Source organism: Choloepus didactylus, chromosome 18, assembly GCF_015220235.1.
Source record: "Choloepus didactylus isolate mChoDid1 chromosome 18, mChoDid1.pri, whole genome shotgun sequence".
In the NCBI taxonomy this organism is placed as follows: domain Eukaryota; kingdom Metazoa; phylum Chordata; class Mammalia; order Pilosa; family Megalonychidae; genus Choloepus; species Choloepus didactylus.
The window spans coordinates 3259104-3277863 of NC_051324.1; the positions used below are offsets into that span (position 1 = coordinate 3259104).

The 18760-nt window shown below is 56.9% G+C and overlaps 1 protein-coding gene across 1 annotated transcript in view; it reads right to left on the bottom strand.

The window, feature by feature from the left end:
* LRRC75A (leucine rich repeat containing 75A) overlaps positions 1–18760 on the bottom strand; it is a 52036-nt gene that overhangs the window by 24457 nt on the left and 8819 nt on the right. The window contains exon 2 of the mRNA XM_037809315.1: positions 1792–1920. Within this exon, the coding sequence (XP_037665243.1) occupies positions 1792–1920 (129 nt within the window). The remainder of the gene's footprint in view (positions 1–1791; positions 1921–18760) is intronic.

Sequence of the window (18760 nt, forward strand, 5' to 3'; positions counted from 1 at the left end):
CACCCGTCGGCCCGACCCCTCCCCGGCCCTCCCAGCCAGCACCCCTCAACCTCGGACACCAGGTCACGGGGTCCGGCAGCCCCAGGAGCCAGAGAGAGGGCTCAGGGCAAAGCCACGGACAGAGGCTCGGCCCAGGAGCCTTTTTATTTCCCCCCCAAGCCAGGTTCCAGCTCCCTGGGCAACAGGCTCTGCGCTGTGCCCAGGAGGCCGAGGGAGGGGTGGGTGGGGGCCCATCGCAGACCCTCCTCTGCAGGGGACGTTTCCCTCCCGCACCCCTCTGCCCTGCTCTGGCTTCCTGCCCCCCCGCCCCCCCCAGAGGAAGCTCTTCTTTTGGAAGCTGCCGGAAATGGAGGGACAGGAGGTGTGACGGCCCGTTTTATGCGTCAACTAGGCTGGGCAATGGCAATCAATTTTGGGGTCAAACCCTGGCCTGGATGTTGCTGGGGAGGCATTTTGCAGACGGGATCAGCATCCACAATCGGTCAACCCTAAATAAAGGAGAAGACCCTCCATCACATGTGTGGGCTTCATCCCACCAGCTGGAGACCGTTGGAGCAGAGCACTGAGGTTTCCTGAGGTTTCCCGAGAAAGGAGAAGAAATTCTGTCCCCAGATGACTCCTTCTGTGCCTCTCTGTGCTTCCAACCTGATCTCCGCCCCTGTGGATTTCAGACTCAGAACTGCAACGTCAGCTCCTACTGGAATTTCCAGCCTTATAAATCTCAGACTTGCCAGCCAATTCCTTAAAATGAATGAATGAATGAATGAATATATATATATATATATCTCCTGTTTGTTCTGTTTCTCTGGAGAGTCCTGACTGATATGGGAGGGAAGAAGCCAAAACAACAGAAACCGACAGCAAGTGTGCAGCTGCCCCAGCCCGGACCCTCACCCCGACCCTGCTGGGCCCAGTCGGGCCCCGGAGAAGCCGCCTGATGTCCTTTGAGACACGTGGCTCAGTCTGGACCCTGGAGGCAGCAGGAACTGGGGCAGCTTCTCCCAACCCGAAGGGACTGTGGGCAGCAGATGTGGAGCCCGGAGAGCCCTGGGGCTCTCGGCCGAGTCAAAGCACCTCCCCTTTGATGGGAAACCGAATGCCCCGTCTCCCCAGTCCATGGCCCGTGACTATGAGACCTCTGCTTGCTGCCCAGGCCTGAGGTCCCAAATGCAGACCCCACAGCGGTCGGGCAGGAAACCGACATGTGTTAAGTAGGTGGAACTGGAGAGCAATAGGGAGAGGTGGGGACTGAGGCAAACTGGAAAGCCCCATGCAGGGCCCCCCACTAGCTATGTGGCAACTTTGTGCAAATAAGAAAAGGGCTCATGGTGTGGTGGACAGATAGAGGTCTGGATTTCAACTCTCCCCCTCCCCTGCCTCTCTGTTCGTATGTCTTTGTGCAGGACACAACCTATGCAACTGTACATGGTGGCCCTGGGCGGCTGCTCAGCTCCAGCCCTGTGCGAATGGGGACTTCACAGTGCCGGAGCTTCCAGTTCTCCAAGAGAAGCAGACTATAGGGACCATGTGAAAAGTTCTGATTTTTAAATGTTGGCAGCGAACTCAGATTTAATATACGCTTTGGGTCAAACCAAACCCTCCTGTGCTGATGTCCAAATGTTCAGCCTCTGCCGTGGGACAGGGGGAGCACCTGAGACCCGGGAGGCTCGGTTCCTGACCAAGGGGGCTCATCCTCCGTGGGCCTGGGCAGCTTCTAGCAGCCCGCCCCGGGCCCTGGAGGGCACCCATGCATACCCCAGGCCCTGGCTGGTTGGACCAGCCCCCCCTTACCGGCTTGGGACCGTGGATATATCGCGCCAGGCTGATGATGAGGTCATGGGTGATGGGGTCCACGAGGTTCCGGAAGCTGGCATAGCGATACAGAACGTCGTCCAGCGAGGTTGACTCCATCCCGAGGTCCTGCAAGAGTGACGGACGCCCAGGGGTCAGGGGCAGCCCCAGTGCCTCGGGCCCTCACCCAGCACCCCTGCACCGGCCCTACTGGGAGAAGCAGCACAGCTCCATTAGGGGGGCTCAGAGCCCCCAGGGCCCTGGGGAGGGAGGGACCCTGATGGTCCATCTTATGTGTCAGCTTCCACGCACCCCCAGCCTGCCGCCGCCCCTGTGGATCTCAGACTCGAGATCGCCACGGCTGCTCCTACTGGAGTTGCCGGGCTGCTGGCCTGCCCTGCACATTTCGGGGCTGGCCACAATCATGTAAGTCAATTCCTTAAAACAAATCATCCCCACGGACACACACAGGGATCCTGACCAATACAAAGACCCATCTTCAAAGAGGTTTCCCAACTCTCGCAGGGAAGCTTCTAGAAAACGTCCCTCGAGGGGCCACTGCCTGTCTGTCTTTCCTTCCCCAGCCCAGGAGGAGGAGGGACTGCAGTCGTGGGCTCCGCTGACAGAGGCCTTGGGGTCCCCGGCCATCTCCAGCGACAGCTCTCCCTGTTCCCCGACGGGGGAGTGAAGGGGCTCCGGCCACGGCGCCCCTGGGTGCTTCCCCACTGGGACCCAGCTTGGAAAGAGGCTGCAGGGCCAAGTCCCCTGCCTGGGCGACAGGAGGGTTTGTTGGTGTTCACCCGTGTTTTCCTCTTGCTGCTGTGGCCAGTTGGCTCCTTCTGTAGGTGACCCAGCCTGGGTGTCCCTTTGCTTTGGGGGTGTCTGAGCTGTGGGGTTGAAAGGGGCGGCTGGCAGGTGCCCAGGAGCAGCTCCGCCAGGGCTCCCCAATGGAGGGCATTAACTGGGGTCCTCCCGAAGAGAGGGGAGGGAGGCGGAGGTGGGGGGGCTGCAGAGGGGGTCGGTGGTGGTGGCAGAAACCGCTGGAGCAGAGGGTCCCCAACCCCCAGGAAGGACAGGGTCGGGTCGGGGGAAGGGGATACCACCCTTTGAGCATCTGGCTGGGAGCCCCTGCAGAGACCCCTGCCCACCAGCGGGAAACCACATCATTGTCTTGGCCGATTAGGATGCATCTAAGACCCCCGTGATCCTGCAAAACCCCTGGGAAAAGGCAGCCCCCCAACCCTCCCACCAAACATGACTAGGCTTCAATTTCCCACCAGCCAAGCTGGTGGGGGTGTGAAGTGGAGTTATCTGCTTTCGAGAAGACAAGAAGCCCAGTTTTTCCACCTCAGGAATGCTGGACTATATGCTAGGCACTCTCCATGCGTGAAAAGCGCTCCCCACATCTCCCCACCCCCAATTCCCATCACCCCGTATGTGAGCTGCGGTTCCTGCCCCTAGCTTGGCAGACCCACAGGCAGATGATGCCATTTCCACTGGATGGATTGTCCCCGTCACCTCCCCGAGGAACAAGGGGGCCTGGGGTAGGCAGTGGGGGGGACAGGCCTCAGCACTGTCTGTTGTCCTTACTCCAAGCCCTTCAGGCCTCAGCGCCACATGGAGCTGCCCCAGCATGGCCTGGAGAAGGCTCCCAGCCTGGGTTACTGGGGCCCGGTGTCCTGGGTGCTGTGGGGGTGGGGACAGGGGCTGGACGTGTCTGGACAGGACGTGCATGGGCGAGGGGGCGGATTCCTGCAGGGGTTTGGCTCCCTGTCACTTGGGTGAGCTGAACTCGAGATGCCTTCCCCGTGGGATTCTTAGCAACCCCTGCAAGGCAAGTAGGCTGGGCATGATTATTTCCATTGGACAGAAGAAGAAACTGAGGTTCAGAGAGGCTGACTTCTTCAATTAACTGTCAGGAGTGGTGGGAGTGGGTCTGGGCTCAGGCTCCCGATGCCCAGCCTTGGGCCTCCTGCACACGGGCTGCATTTGCCCTTACCTACCCCTGGGTGCTGCCATGGGGGGGTGGGGGGTGGGGGGCCTGACATTTCTAAGAGAAAAGAAAAAAGAGTCTTTGCCGGGGTTGAATCTGGAAGGGCTGGGGTGTCCCACCCTCTGCTCCTGGAGGTGCCTGTTTCAGCATCGCTTTGCTCCCCACCCCCTGCTAGGGGAAAGTTTCCACGAGGACACCAAGGGGCCATCTGGGGAGCTTTGTTTGTCCATTTGGCAGGAGTGAGCCTCGGAGAAAGCGGTGCTGCCCAGCAGCAGGTTCTCTGGCTGCTGAAGTGGTTTGCTGGGAGCGAGGTCCTGAGGGCTCCCGGCCTGGCCTGGAGGAGAAAGAAGGTGGCGGAGACGGGAGCAAGGCGACCGCAAGCCAAGAAACCCAAGGAGCCGTGGGTACCCGAGCCAGGCGAGGCACGGAGACCGTCCCTTCGGGGTTTCAGGGGGAGCAGGGCCGCGGGCCTGTGGACTTTGGACGTCCAGCTCCGTAACGACCAGACGGGACATTTCTGTTGTTGGAAGTGCCCGCCTTGTAGTGCTGTTACAGCAGCCCTGGGGAAGTGAGACCCAGGGATCCCACATCACAGATGAGAAGCAAAACCAAGTAGCCACACAAAGCCTCTGGCAGGGCAGTCACCAACAGCATCCCCCCCCAAAATCACCTCTGCTTCCCCCACTGCAAGCTCCATAGTTCTTAAAAGCATTTTGGGGCGACCACAGAACCATTTGAGAAAGGATCAGAAGCCATATCCCCTCTCCCTGGAGAAACCCAGGGGTCGGGCAGGGTGGGGGGCACAGAGCACACAATGCAGGGTGTCCTCACAGCCGGGAGGGCACGCGCCACCGGGGCTGGGGGTGGGCGGTGGCCCCTGGTCGGGGGCTGGAATGCAGCTGTGGAAGGAGGGCAGAGGTAGGGGTTCACTTTTCCTTCCCCTCAGGTGTTGATTCCACGCCCACCCCTGCACCCCCTGCTGCCCCCGACACGCACAGGCTGAACCCCACTCCCAGCCCCTTCTGCTCCCGGTCCCCAAATGCCCCTGGGAGAAAGCACTGGACTCAGCCCTGCCCGGCCTGACTTGCTGGGAATGCCACCTCCCTCACGGGATCTCTTTGCCCATCTGGGAAATGGGCAGATGCCCGCGCAGGCCGCCCACAAACCAGACTTGGTCTTGGATTCTTGTGGGGAGGCCAAGAAGTCAGGGCCTCTGCGGGGCCTCCCCTTGGTTTAAAAAAGAGCAACACAAGCAGTTCTGCTGCCAAAGAAAAAAAAAAAAGCCTGAAAACCCCGGGCTGGGTGACTGCTTGGGTTTCTCACGATCCCGCGAGCCGTGCCCCATCTCCCCAGGTTTCCAGGCCCGCGGGGGGCTGCCCCCTCCCCGACTGCTGATGGAGGAGGCTGGGGGCGCCCTGGGCAGGGCTGAGGAGGTGCAGCCGCATCCTCCCCAGGAGCCCCCCACCCCTCCAGCCTCTCTGTCGCCTGCACCCACCGCTGGCACCTGCTGTCGGGTCTGCAGACGGGAGGCAGGGAGGTCTCCCAGGATGCAGGGGGGCCCTGCACGACACCTGGGGTGACCTGGGTCACGGTGAGTCACAGCCAGCCCCCCCCAGTGTCTTCCTGCCGGGGTGGGGCACCCAGAGGCCCCGGGGGGCAGATGATGGGGAGGAACCGGGAAGATGGGCGGAGGTGGCTGCACAGTTTACTGCTTTATTTCTTTATTCTGACCCCACCTCGGTCCATGGGGTCCTTGTGCCGCTCAAGGTCACTGTGGTGTCCCCAGGCCGCTCCTGGCTTCCTCGGTTCCCACCTGCACCGTGTCCCCTCAGCCGGTTTACTGGGAACCTCGGGTCCCAGCACCCAAAGGGCTCCCACGCTGCTGGGTAAGGGACAGGCGGGGACCAGGAGTGGACTCGAGGACCGGGGGCCATGGGAAGGTGGGGGGCTCCATATGGGGTCCTCCCTGGCCCTGCCCAGCAGGGGACCCCGACTCTCTACCGTCCCCCAGCTCTTGGAAAAGAGGCGAATCCAGATGTGGCTTCTGTAGGGCCTCCCACAAAGACCAAGGTGAGGAAAATACCATCTTCCTCATCACAGGCTTTACCTGCCCGTGTCTCAGAACCACGAGTGGGGGCAGCTCCTCCTTGGAAGATCCGGGCCCATCTGCGGGTGCACCGGGCACCCCACTTCCCTGCAGCCTGCACAGCCGCTCGAGGGCTCGCTCCAGCGGGGAGACGGATGGATGGCAGCCTCGGGTCGGGGCTCAGGGTTTCCAAAAAGCCGGCAGGACAGGCTCCGGAGCGCCCCTACCTCCAGCTCCCTCAGCCGCTCTTCTCCTTCCTGCTGACCCCTGACCTCTTCTGCACCCCGTTTATTCTCTTATCGGGACCCCAGCCAAGAGGACGAAGGCCCCTCATCCGGCGTGGCCACCGCCGGCCCCAGGAACGCGGATGGACGTGGCTGTGGCTTTGATTCCGTCTCCAGTGGAGGGTGGGACGGGCCCGTCCCGCCGCCCCAGGACCCTGGCCCCTCCGGGGGTCTGCAGAGCCCCGATCCCGCCCTCTCTGTGGGGCGCCCAGTTTTACTCGAAGGGGCTCAGAGAAACAAAAAACAAAGCACTCCCCTCACCACCTTTGATTTTTCCTCTTGGAAAATAGCTATTTTAATCCACATTTTATTTCCTTAACATGTCACGGTTTTAACTATTTTAAATGGACTAATAAGTAAATACTAGTTGTTCCTGGTTTTAATTTCTAATTTGGTAAGTAGCAATGGAAAGAGCCCATATAAAGAAAACCTCTCTGAGGTCCTCAATCTTTTCTTTCCTCTCCTTTCTTCCTTTTCTCTCTCTCTCTCCCCCTGCCATCCCTCCCTCCCTCTTTCTTCTTAATAATGTGCATGAGTGTAAACGGATCCTGAACCAAAAGGCCTGGGACTTGCTGGGTCAGGGCAGTGAGACGTCTGAGGGGCCAGCCTAAGATCGGGGAGCAGTTAGGAAATGGGGAGCCCCTGGGAAGGGGTTTATTTCCCCAAGGCTGAAGTCCCGCCCACGACAAGCTGCCTTCTGTCCTCACCCCCATCACCCCATCACCATCCCTTAGGGAACGGGACTTTCCCGGGTGTGCGGGTCCAGCCTGCGACATGGACCTGAGGGGCTGGGGAGAGGGGTCCCCTCTCACCCCCCAGCTGGGGGGCCCAGGCCCCGGGCTTTCACCCACCCGGGGAGCTGGGGTCAGGGGATCCCAGGAACCACCGGGCTCACCCCGCTAGCGCCCCCTTCTCGGCCCTTGTTGGCATAACTGGGGGTTTCAGATCCAGAGTGAGGCGATGCTTTTCAAAACTTCTCTATGATGATAAAATCGAGCATTTTGCATTCAGATCTGTACACAGATGTGTACCCGGTGTGCGTCTGTGCTCACTTCCCCTCAAGACCCATTATAACTTTAATTTTTTTATTTTGAAATATTTCAAACTTACAGGACAGTTGTAAAAATACAAAACCCAAACATACATCCCATCCTGATACCCAGAGCCACCAATTTTTAACATCCTGCCACATTCACCTCCTGCTTTCTTTTCTCTTTCCTTCCATCCATCCATTCATCCATCCTCAGTCTCTCTTGCCCGTCTCTCTATTTTCTAAGCATCTGAGAGCCTGCTCCTTGAACACATAACACTTACCTGTATTCTTTAACCTAGGAATCAGGATTTTCCCTTGTACAACCACCTAAGGTCCAGCTACCAAGTTCAGGGAATCTAACAGTGACAGAAAGCTTGCCGTCTGTGTTGCAATTTTTTCATGCATCCCAATACTGTCCTTTCAGGCTCCTGCCCCATCACTGAGCTCGTACTTTTCCTTTGTGTCTTGGATGCTGGAGAACATCATCACGTGAACTTCCCTGCACCCACCCAAAGGAACACGTTGAACACGTTGATGGTTTGCTTTCTGGTCTCTGGCCTCTCTCAAAGTTCCTTCCCGTGGAAATCACACATGAAGCACCAAGCCCTGCGGCCACGGCTCCACAGACCTCTGGGGTTCAGGAGGCTGCCTGATGGGCGTTTCTTTAGCTACATTTTCTGCCCTGGTGCTGGAAGGACTCTCTTCACCACCAAATCCCAGCTGCAGCTTGTGGAAAGCCCCAGAACAGTGTTCCTGCCTTCAGAATGTGAGTGCAACCCACAGGGCCACCCGAAAAGCAATTTACATCTTTCCGGCAATCTCTTAAAAGTCCCCAAAGGGGCTGCTCATTCTTGACTCACCCCCCAAACTTCTAAAATCCTTTCCCTGTACTCCTCCCACTGCCCCAATTGACCCCCAAATTCTTCTCTGTACCCTGAAAGCCCCTCTCTCTTTTTCAATCAACTTGAAATCTTAGAATGGTTTAGATTTAGAGAGGAGTTGAGATGATTATAATAGTCTCCATAAACCCCACACTCTGTTTCCTCTATGATTAATGTCCTACATCAGTTTTAATGAATTAACTCATGAACTAATAGTGATATGTTATCATTCACTAAAATCCAGGCTGTATTTGGGTTTCTTTCGTTTTTCCCTAATGTCCTTTTTCAGTCCCCGGATCCCACTTTAGCTGTTGGGTGTCCTCAGCCCCTCTGGGCTGTGAGTTTCGCAGACTTTCCCTGTTTTTTGATGTTTGAGCAGCTGAGCGATTTTATAAGATGTCCCTTCCTGGGTATCGAATCGTGACTCCCACAAAGACACGGTCAGGTCCTGAGCCGGGTCCCGGGGGGGTGGGACCCCGTTTGCAATGGGCCCTTTGAAGATGGAGTGATCAGCTCAGATGTGGACTCACTAGTGAGTAGGATCTCTGGAGACCCTGTTTAGATGAGGCCACACTGGATCAGGCTGGAGTCTTTATAAGCAAAGCAAGTTTTGGATGGAGTTGGATAGCAGAAGCCAGAAGCCCGAGGAAACCAGGAGAACAAACCCAAAGAGAGAGCCGTCGCCACGGGCCAGAGGGTGGCCAGAGCACCTCGGAAGTCAGGGAGGGAGGCCCTGCCAAGACCTCGATTTCGGACATCCAGCCGAGACAGGAAGCTCCAGTGGTTAAGCCAGTATTTGTCACAGCAGCCCTGGCTCACTGGGGGTTTTTTGGTGCTTTTTGCAAAGTTGAATGGGGTCCTCCCGTCTCCTGTCCATCTCTCACAGTGTGGGTTGCTTGTTCTAGTACAAAACAACCTAACTTCTCTGGTGATCCTGTTCTCCTCTTCTTCCTGAGACTGAGGCAGGTCAAGACAGCAGGGAGCAGGAGAAAGTTTCACGGATACCTTGTCATTTTTTCCCCCTTGCCTGTCACACTTGGTTATTTAACAGATTTTGCCGCTTCATGTCTGGTTGTGGATCTGCTTTCTTTGCGTTCGTCTCTGGGTTGGGGACTTTCCATCTATAAACACAGATCTGTTTTTCAGCTGCTTTTCAGGAAAGCCAGCGTTGGCTCTTGCCATCTTCCGGTTTATCTTTTCTCTTATTCTTTTCACAAGGCACTCTCGATGGGGGTCTCAACTGTGCCTCCCACATCGCCGGTTTCATACTCCGTAGCACCCATGCTACTTCCTGCTGCTTCTAACAAGGATTTGGGTCTGTGAGCATTTAATTTCCTGCGATTCTTTCTCTGCTCACGAATCTCCCTCTGCATCTCATCCGCTTTGTTGGTTGTTTTTTTTTCCCCCCAATCTCGGCTCAGCCTCTCTGGGTGGCATTTTGTTCTTTCCCACATGGTCCAGCTTTTCTGGATTCCACTGCAGGTCATGTTCATGAATTGGGGTGCAGGTTCCACAGTTCCCCTTGGGGGGCGGGGGGACACCCGTTACTGCCTCCAGGGAGGGGCCTCACTGCTTGGAGGCTGGCACAGAGGGGTCAATGCACGCCAAAGCAGGTGCCGGGGTCACCAGGAAAGACACGGCTCCCACGGCACTGGGCAGAACGAGAGAACAAGGTCAGCTCCACGTGGACAGTGGGTCTCACGCCGCAGCCCGTGCAGGGTGACAGCCTCTGCACACCTCCCCTGTGGGCTGCAGGTGAGGGACCCCGTTCCTTCCCTGCGGGGAGCATATAGTGGGGCGGGGGGAACAGGTGCCACAAAATCCCCGGGCTGAGGCCAGCAGCTTTCCGCAAACATCTGCACGTGCTCAGGGCGAGGGGGAAGGAATGTGCCAGCGGGCCACTCTGCGGGGACGTGCTTTATCTCCAGGCTCTCCTGAGAAGTCATCCGTCTGGGAGCCAGGCTAACCCAGTCCCAAGCACAGGGTTTATCTGTGGGTCCCAGACGCTTAGACTGTCCCTTCCACACTTCCCTTCTGGCTCTAGTGAGACCCCACACACATCAGTGTCCTTGTCCATCGCTGCCTTCCAGGGTGACAGCCAACACACTTCTTGCCTCTGCCTTGCTGCTCGGGGGCTGTATTAGTCAGGGTTCTGCAGAGAAACAGAACTGGCAGGAGATGTATATGTAGGTATATATAGTGTGTGTATGTATGTGTAAATAGAAAGAGATTTGTTATAGGAACTGGTTCACACGACCATGGGGATGGGCAAGTCTGAATTCCGTTAGGCAGGCTATAAGTTGGAAACTCCAATGAAGGTGAAGTTGATTTCCATAGGAAAAGCAGGCTGGGGCAGGAATTCTTCTTTCTGACTTCTGAAATCCTCACTTCTGGCTTTAAGACCTCCAAATGACTGGAGGAGGAGACTCCCCTCATTGTGAGGGCATTCCTTGTTGATTGTAGATGCGATTGGCTGTAGATGCAATCAACTGACTACAGGTGCAAATCTAGTTCTCAAATACCCTCAGGGCAACAACCAGGCCAGTGCCTGCTTGACCAAACCTGGGGCACCCTAACCCAGCCCAGCTGACACCTGAAATTAACCATCACAGGGGCCAAACCTTGGGCACCAGCTAGGATGACTGACCCTGTGAGGCAGCATCTTCACCCCCCACACGGCCTGGACCCGGGCAACAATGGAGTCGGTGGAAATATACAATAGTGTTGGCACCACCGGGGGCTTTCCGGTCCCTGCCAAGCCGAGCTGGGCATGTGCGGGCCGTGCCTCTCACGTCATTCCTCTCCCCTGCCCGTCACTGGTTTTCCGGGAGCTGCTTTCTCTGCACGGATGCAGAAAGCAGCAGTGGGATGGGATGGAAGCAGCACCTGTCCTACCCCCAAATCCTCACCGTGGGGCCTGGGGACCGTGGCCTGGTGTCTGACAGGTCGAGTCCTGAGACCGAGGTGACGGGTCCTTCCTGCGTTTCTCCGGAGGGCCTTGGATTCCTGAGGGGAAGCCGGATTGCCTCTCCCCGGACCAGCTCCAGCTGTCTCACAGAGAGAGGAGATTCCTCCCAGGCAGCCCACCTGCCTCTGTTTACAGAGTTCCGGGAGCTTCCAGAGTTTTCCGGTGCGTCTTCTCAGGCATCTTAGGGGAAAGTGGGAGAAGCCACAGCGGAGGGGCCTGTCCAGGCTATTTTAAACCCAGCTCCCCCTTCCCTTTTTTTTTTGTTTTGTTTGTTTTTGTTTGTTTGTTATTGTTTTTTTGGTTTTTTTTTTAGCTTTAAGAAAAAATGATAAAAAGAAAAATAACATGTCATACAATACAATATACTACTAAGGACAGCAAATAACACCACTACCAAGAATCCCATATTACTCCCCTATATCCCCCTCTCATATACATTTAGCATTGGCGTATTGCCTTTGTTACATTTAATGGAGGTATATTACAATGCTACTGTTGACCATAGACTCCAGTTTGCTTTGATTATGTTTTTTCCTGAATACCATCCCTTTTTCAAATTTCTACATGGTTGACATTCATTTGCTTTCCCACATGCAAAAACATTTTTATATTTGTATATTTAGTAACAGTCATTGGCCACTCCAGTTTTTGCCACGTTATACAGTCCCAGTCTTTATCATCTATCTTTACCTCTGGTGTCATACATTCTCCTATCCCACCTCTTTCAGCTTTACTCGCCCCCCTTCCCTTTTTACGCCCCAGGTTTAGAACCCGTTCCCAGAAGGAAGGGCTGGTGGGAGGCGAGCCTGGCCTCTCCTCCAGGCGTGACTCCTCAGTTTCTGCAGCGACGGGGCTGGAAAAAGGAGGGGACAGTGAGCCCTGAATACTAACCAGCAAAGGGGGGCCAGCTTCAGTGTGGAACCCGCCAGGGCCTGCATGTGCAAAGCTGCTGCATGAGCTGTAATCTACCCCAGTGCACCAGCAGGAAATTAATCCAGAAATTTCCCAGAGGGCAGGCAGGAGGGGGGAAGAGGATTCTTTCCCTCCGTCCAGCTCCAGAAAGGACAGGCCGCTACATGTCCCCTTTCCCAGGACATCTTGGCTTGCCTGCCGGGCAATTCCCAGCGGAGGGCAGGAAAATGTCAGGTGTTGTTAGAGAAGAGCAGCCAGAGGCAGCCCCAGGGAGAGGAGGCAGAACATCTGAGGGTTCCGGTGCCAGCGAGGAGGACCGCGTGCTCCAGGAAGCTGCCCACAGAGGAAGGCAACGGCGTTGTGGGAGGGGGCAGAGGCTTGAAGGGTCACAGGGAAGGGAGAGGACACCTGGGGGCTGGACACAGCGAATTTCGAGGGACAGATGCCGAGGGAACGGGCTGCATGGCGGCTCCCAAAAGATACGACCCCACCTCGTCTGTGGTACCCGGGAATGCGACCTTAATTGGAAACGAAAGATCCAGATCTAAGGAAGTACATGAAGATGTAGTTGAGCCATAAGGGAATTAAGGATCTTGAGTTGAGGAGCTCATCCTGGATGACCCGGGTGGCTCCAAGTCCAGTGACGGGGGTCCTCACGGGGAGAAGGCCAGGTGGAGGTGGAGGTGGAGGTGGAGAGATGTGGCCACAAGCCAAGGAGCACCTGCCATCCCAGAAGCTGGACGAGGCAGGAAGGAGGCTTCCCGGGAGCCTCCAAGGGAGCACGGCCCTGCCAACACCTCGAGTTCAGACTTAGGGCTTCTCAAACTGTAAGAGAATAAACCTCTGCTGTTTTAGGCCACCAAGTCCCTGGTCATTTGCTACAGCAGCCCCACGAAATGCCCACATTGGATCCAAGACACTGGAGGTGGCATTTTCTCCAACAAGGTACAAGGGAGAAAAGACCAGGTCAAATAGGGCGAGATCTCCCTGGCGAGGGCTGAGCTAAGCCAGCGGCACAGCTGTGGGCCCCCAAGGGCCATCACTGCCAGAAATCTCCTTGCAGTCCTCCCCAGGCCCCGGGTCCTCTGTGGGTGTACAGATCCCCAGCACCCTCTCCTCTGCTGTCTGCTCCCAGAGGTGGGACTGGGCGGGCCAGAAATGCTTCCTGTAGGACCCCTTGCCCCAAGGTGGTCCTTGGCTCAATATGAGAAAGAACATTTACAAACAGGTAGTGAGCTCACGGTCACTGGAGGTATGTAAGCAGAGTACTCATGAGGCAGCACCGTGGTAGCTCCCAGAGATTTTTCTTGTTCGTTTGACCTTGGATGTAAGATGTGGGAGCCTAAAGTGTGAGGATGCAGAACATTGGATTAGCTATTAGGGGTCCTGATGGGCAGGTAGAACAGGGAGAGAACCGTTAAAGAATCAAGCGATAAAGAGAGTAGTTGAATAAAACCCAACTGCGAAGCTATCTGGATGGGGAGGAGTTTTGCGGGGCTGGGAGGAGGAGTTTTGGGGGGCTAGGGGGAGAACTAAAGACTGAGAAATAGGAAATGAGTAACTTGTTCCAGAAGCCACGGGCTGAGGCCACTTCCGTGGAGGGTGTGGCCTGGGGGTGCCAAAGCCAAGCTCCCCAACCTCGGAGGGTGACCCCGTTTCTTCAGTGACAGTGTCCTCAACCCAAAAAGGGCTGGAATTAAACAGGGAGATAATGAAGTAAATCGAGTCCAATACATTTAGGATATATCTGGTGTTTCACATATTTGTCAGGTTTAAGAGAACAGGGCACGGCTGCGTAGCTGGGAGATTAGCCTTTAATTCCAATTTAAAGTGGGCAGTTGAGTAACTGATTTCAGGCTTATGATTTCAGGTAGAATGTTGAAAGAGGATCTGGCCCAATATGTAACAGTTTTGAAACATTTAAGAGAACTTAGCATTCACCATACTTATCAGCTTAATTTGTTAAATTTTAAGAACCGTTTAGGCACTTGAAAAAGCCATGCTTTTTAGGATGGGTGTTTATAAACTTAAGAAAACTGAATATGTCAAAATTATAACTTCATCAAAATATTTAAGGACATGTAACTATCTGAGTTATAAATGAGCCCTCTTAAACACAACAATTATGTAAATTTATTAGATTCATAAATAGAATGACAGAACTTACAAGGTGAACTTGAAGGCTTAAGGAAAAACTAGATTTTAAAATTTCAACTCGAATATACTGAATATGAGTTGAAAAGAAATCCAAGTAGCCACAAGGAGGCTTTTTGTGTGTGGGCACAAAGCGGGCCCTGAGAACACAGGAGGACCCACAACGAGAAGATCACGCAGACGTCAGAGCCCCACAAAGCTGAGGAGGGGCAGTTAGCATCTCAGGGCCTGGGGCTCAGGCTTGGAAAACACCAAACAGCGAAGCAAACAAGCAACAGCAGTTAAGGAACCACATGCTTCCTTCTCCCAGAAAGAAACAACCCACAGCATCAGAGCCACGTTCCCAGGTGAGGCCGCGGCACTCTGGAGGGGGTCCCTGCCTACAGCTGGCACGATGCCCGCCGCCCCCACAAGCCCAGGGAGCCTCGGCCAGTTAGCTGCTGGGAGACCACTCTGCCGGGGGCCGAGGGAAGGAACCGATGGACGTCAGGGTCACCTGCTTCTCCGTCTCTCCATCCTGTGCAGGGTGAGGGAGCGGGGTTCTCTGGCCCCCATCTCCTCCAGGGCTCCAGTCCCCTGCAGGATTTGGAAGCCAGGCACCTGTCCACCCGTGGCTGGGCCCTTGCAGGGGCCTTCCCGCCAGGCCTCGTTAAATGTGACAAGCGCCCTTGGTGAGGGGCTTCGTGGCTGCGTGCTGTTTGCATCTGGACTTTGACGTCTTTGCAAGTGACACCCTCTGCATGAAACGGGCCTCTGGAAACAGATGCCCGGCCAGTGCCAAGTGCCATTTAATTAAAAATCCAAGAAACAGCAGTGGCAGCAAATAAACACTGAGAGGACACTCTCTCTTTGGAAAACGACAGTGTTGGTCACTTCCCAGCCCCGACCCCATCAGGGGACAGGGCAGGAGCCCCAGTCCCAGGCTCGCTTTAGACTCGATGGCCCTGTGTGGTCACGCAAGCCACCCTGTCTGCATTGTTCTTCTCCCCCAAATGAGAGGGCCAGGCCAGGTCACTTTTCCCAAAAAGTCAGCAGAAGTTACGGACACAGAGACTTCAACAAATCCCTGTTTCCTCTCCTGCAGCTGCACTTTCTGTCTCCACTGAAGGCGTCTCCGGCACTTCCCAAGCTGGTTTCCCACCCCCGGCCCCCCTTCGGGGTGGAGCATCTTGTGGGACTCGAAGCGAGGCTGGGGCCAGACGGTCCCCAGGGGTCCACCTGGCCCTGACATTCCGTGAATTCTTGGCCCCTGTCACCCGTCCCTGCGTCCTGCTGTCTGTCCGCTTGGGAAACCACTGAGTCGGCTGTCTGCACCCCCCTGCGCACGTGTGTAAGCCCGTGTGTCCCCCTCTAGGGACAGGGAAATCGCGTCCAGCTTGCATGAAAGGTTGGGTCCACTGTCCAAGGAACTAGGCACAGCAAAGAGGTGGCTGGTGATTTAGGGGGTCCTTCCAGCTCCCCCAAAAACTGCTTTCCGAGTAGGAGACTTCAAGGAATAGCCCACTTCCCGGAGGACCCAGTGGCAGGCACAGGAGGGCCCCCGCATCCCCCGAAGTTTCTATCTGCCCCCTCCCCGCTCAGCCTCCAGCCCTGGGGCGCCGGCTCAGGGGCCGTGACCACTTTAAACGCCCAGGTCAGGGCCAAGGCCAAGGCCAAGCCTCCCAGATCCAGACCCAGACATTTCTCTGAGGTCTGAGCAGAGTTGAGTCACTGGTCAAGGCCACGGGCTCACCCCCACCTCCAGGCCGGAAGCGGAGACAGAGAGGAGGAGGAAGGGCTCCCCAAGGACCCGCTGATGGCGCCTTCTCCACCAATCCATGCTCGGAGGGACCCCAAGACCTTTCCCAATGGAAACAGGAGCCAACGGCTGTGGTCAAGAAGCTGTGCGCTGTCCTCCAGGCCGAGGGGACAGGGCAGGACCTGCTGGAGAGGAGCTGTGTGGAATCTTCCGGATCTTCAGGCAGAGACCTGTCCTCTCCCACGACCAGCAGGAGCAAGAAGGAACACGGGGGTCTTAAAGGCTGCCGAGGGGGGCAGGTGGGAGGTCGGTGAGGTGAAAGGGCAAAGGTCAAAGGCCCAGACCTTGCTGCTGGGGCCCCAGGCCTCTCTCGTGGTGCCGGCTGCCCTGGATCCTGCCCACGGGGATTCCTTCCGTGGCCTTCTCCCCTCAAGGGCACCGCCAAGGTCAAACTCACCAGCAGCCCCTTGGCCCCCACCTGCTGACCTCACCGTGCCCGCCAGAGTGCCCTCCTCTCAAGGTGTCACGGATCACAAGCATTCCTGTTTTTCTGGCCCGGCCTGGCTGGGCAGACGCTCAGCCGCAGGCGATTTCTGGAGACCCGGGACTTCTTGGACCAGGTAACTCGGAACATTTTGTACCTGAGTTTCTACACCCAAGACCCCCGCCCCTGCCACCTCCCTCGGTGTCTAGCAGCTGTCTAGAAACCCCAGCGGCGAAAATTCTGCCCAAAACTGCTTTCACCCTTAAGGGCCACAATCCAGAAGGGAGTGGCACGCACAGGTCCGCAGCCGAGAATAATAAAAAGTTCAGGGGCTGGCACGGCCCAGCACAAACCAAGTCAGCTGGAACTGCTCAGGCTGGAGAGCCAGGGCTTATTTACGGGGTGGGTAGGAAACTGCCAGACCTTATTTCCTCCTGAGCTGGAAGAGGGGAGCGTACAAAGTCTGGGAACTTGGGGGGGATTCCTGGGTCCCCAGACACTGGCAGGCGGGAGACCTGTGGGACCCAGCCAGGGAGCCCGGGACTGACCCCAGGTCCACTCAGGAGCCCTCGATTCTGTCTCTGGTCCTCTGAGAGGTGGGAGCAGTGAGCCGGAACCTTCTAGAAGAGATGTCCAGTGATCTCAGCTCCCCTGATTCACTGGGGTTTGGATCAGCCACCGGGAGGGCAGAACAGGCTCGGAGGTGGAATGCTCTGTCCCTGGGTGTGGGTGAGGGAGCAGGCTGTGCCCAGGGGCACGCGTGGGGACAGGGCGAGGCCCCCATCCTGCCCCAGCTGATAAAGGCTGCTCAACTTCCACACTCTCGCCAGGGCTGCCGAGGACAGTCGGGCGGGCTGTGCCCTGCACAAGAGCGTCTCATGATCTTTGACTCCCCACAGAAGGGATGGGCCAGCTGCTGGGGGACACTGAAGGGGGTCAGGGGGTCACCCCATCGCTCGCGAATGGCCTCTACGTCCAAAAGTCCTGAGTTTTCCCGGGCTGCCGGGGGCACAGGTGGAGTCAAGCTCTAACGTGGGTGGAGGCGATGGAGGGAGCTCCGGAAAACGCCCCGTCCTGGCACCTCCTCTTCAGGCCACAGGCCACAGTCTGCTCTCTGCATCCTCCAGTGTCAGTTCGTCCAGTGCCGGCAGCCCTGGCTACCAGCGCCGCAACACCTTGCCTTAAAAAATAACCTGCTGCAAACGTAGCACCTGGAGAACGTGCTGGGGAGCCGAGCCCTCTCTTCCTCCTGCACCTGTCGGTTTGTGCAATGGTGCAGGGGCAGCCAAGCCCCAGGGGCCTTTCTTTACCCTGCCCCCGAGGACGTGACGCGGGCCACGGCCCCAGCCGAGGAAGCACAGACACCACCGAGCTGTTCGCTGGGACAGACCCAGGCCGCCTCTCCCAGGGCCTCTCCAGGAACGCGGGGTGGGACGGGGCCTCCGGACATCAGCCCCCGGTGGACTGTGAGATCTGGGCCGGCCATGGCCCTCTCCAGGCCTGTTGCTGCCTCTGCAACACATCCCAGCTCCGGCTGCAGCAGACCCTCACCCAAAGGGAACCCGGAAAGCCCCTTTCCCTCCCTCTGTCTCTCCAGGGGCCTGCAGCCCACCCTTCCTTGCCTGGTGAACCAGTGAGGCGGTAACGTGGCAAGTGGCCTATTGAAAGGCTGTGAGTGAATTCACAGAAACAGAGAGTGGATTACAGGTTAAGGGGCCGGGGGAGTTACTGCTCGCTGGTTGCAGGGTGTCTGCCTAAGGTGGTGAAAAGTTTGGGTGATGGATGTAGGTGACGGAGCATGACATGGGGAAGGTGATCAAAGCCACTGATCTGCTCAGTTGAAAGTGGTTCAGCTGGGCAATTCCGAGCTGTATATATGCTTCTACAATAAACGGTTAAAATTTTAAAAAGGCTGTAGGACCGCCCTGGCACCCAAGTACCTGCTGGGGCGTGAGCCCCTCCAAGCTCCCTCCTCTGCAGCCCTGGCCTTGTCCCCTTCACCCCCCGACCTGGCACAGTCCCAGGGGCCCGTCTGCCAGCAGCGAACACTGGAGAGAAGTGCTGTGTTCCCGGCTGGGGATCCTCTGGGACCAGAGGCCCCTGAACAGCCACTAGCACCCCAGAGCCCTCCCCACACCCCTGAGGCACCTGCTGCTCCTGCCCCCTCCGTGTACCCCTCACCTCGTGTACAATACAGCCAATCCCCCGTCTCCACCCCCCTCCGTAGTCTGGTCTGACGTGAGCCGGAGGCAGGTGCTGAGCAGGGCCAGGCCCCGGGAGCGGTGGGGTGGGGCGGCCAGGTGTGTGGGAAGGTGTGTGGCTTCACCTGGACCCAGGTTAAGGTCCAGGGCAGGAAGCCTGACGGTCACCTGGAGGTGAGGGCAGGCTCCCCCAGCCCCTCTTTGTTGGGGGAGGGCTGAGCCCAGAGTGTGGACA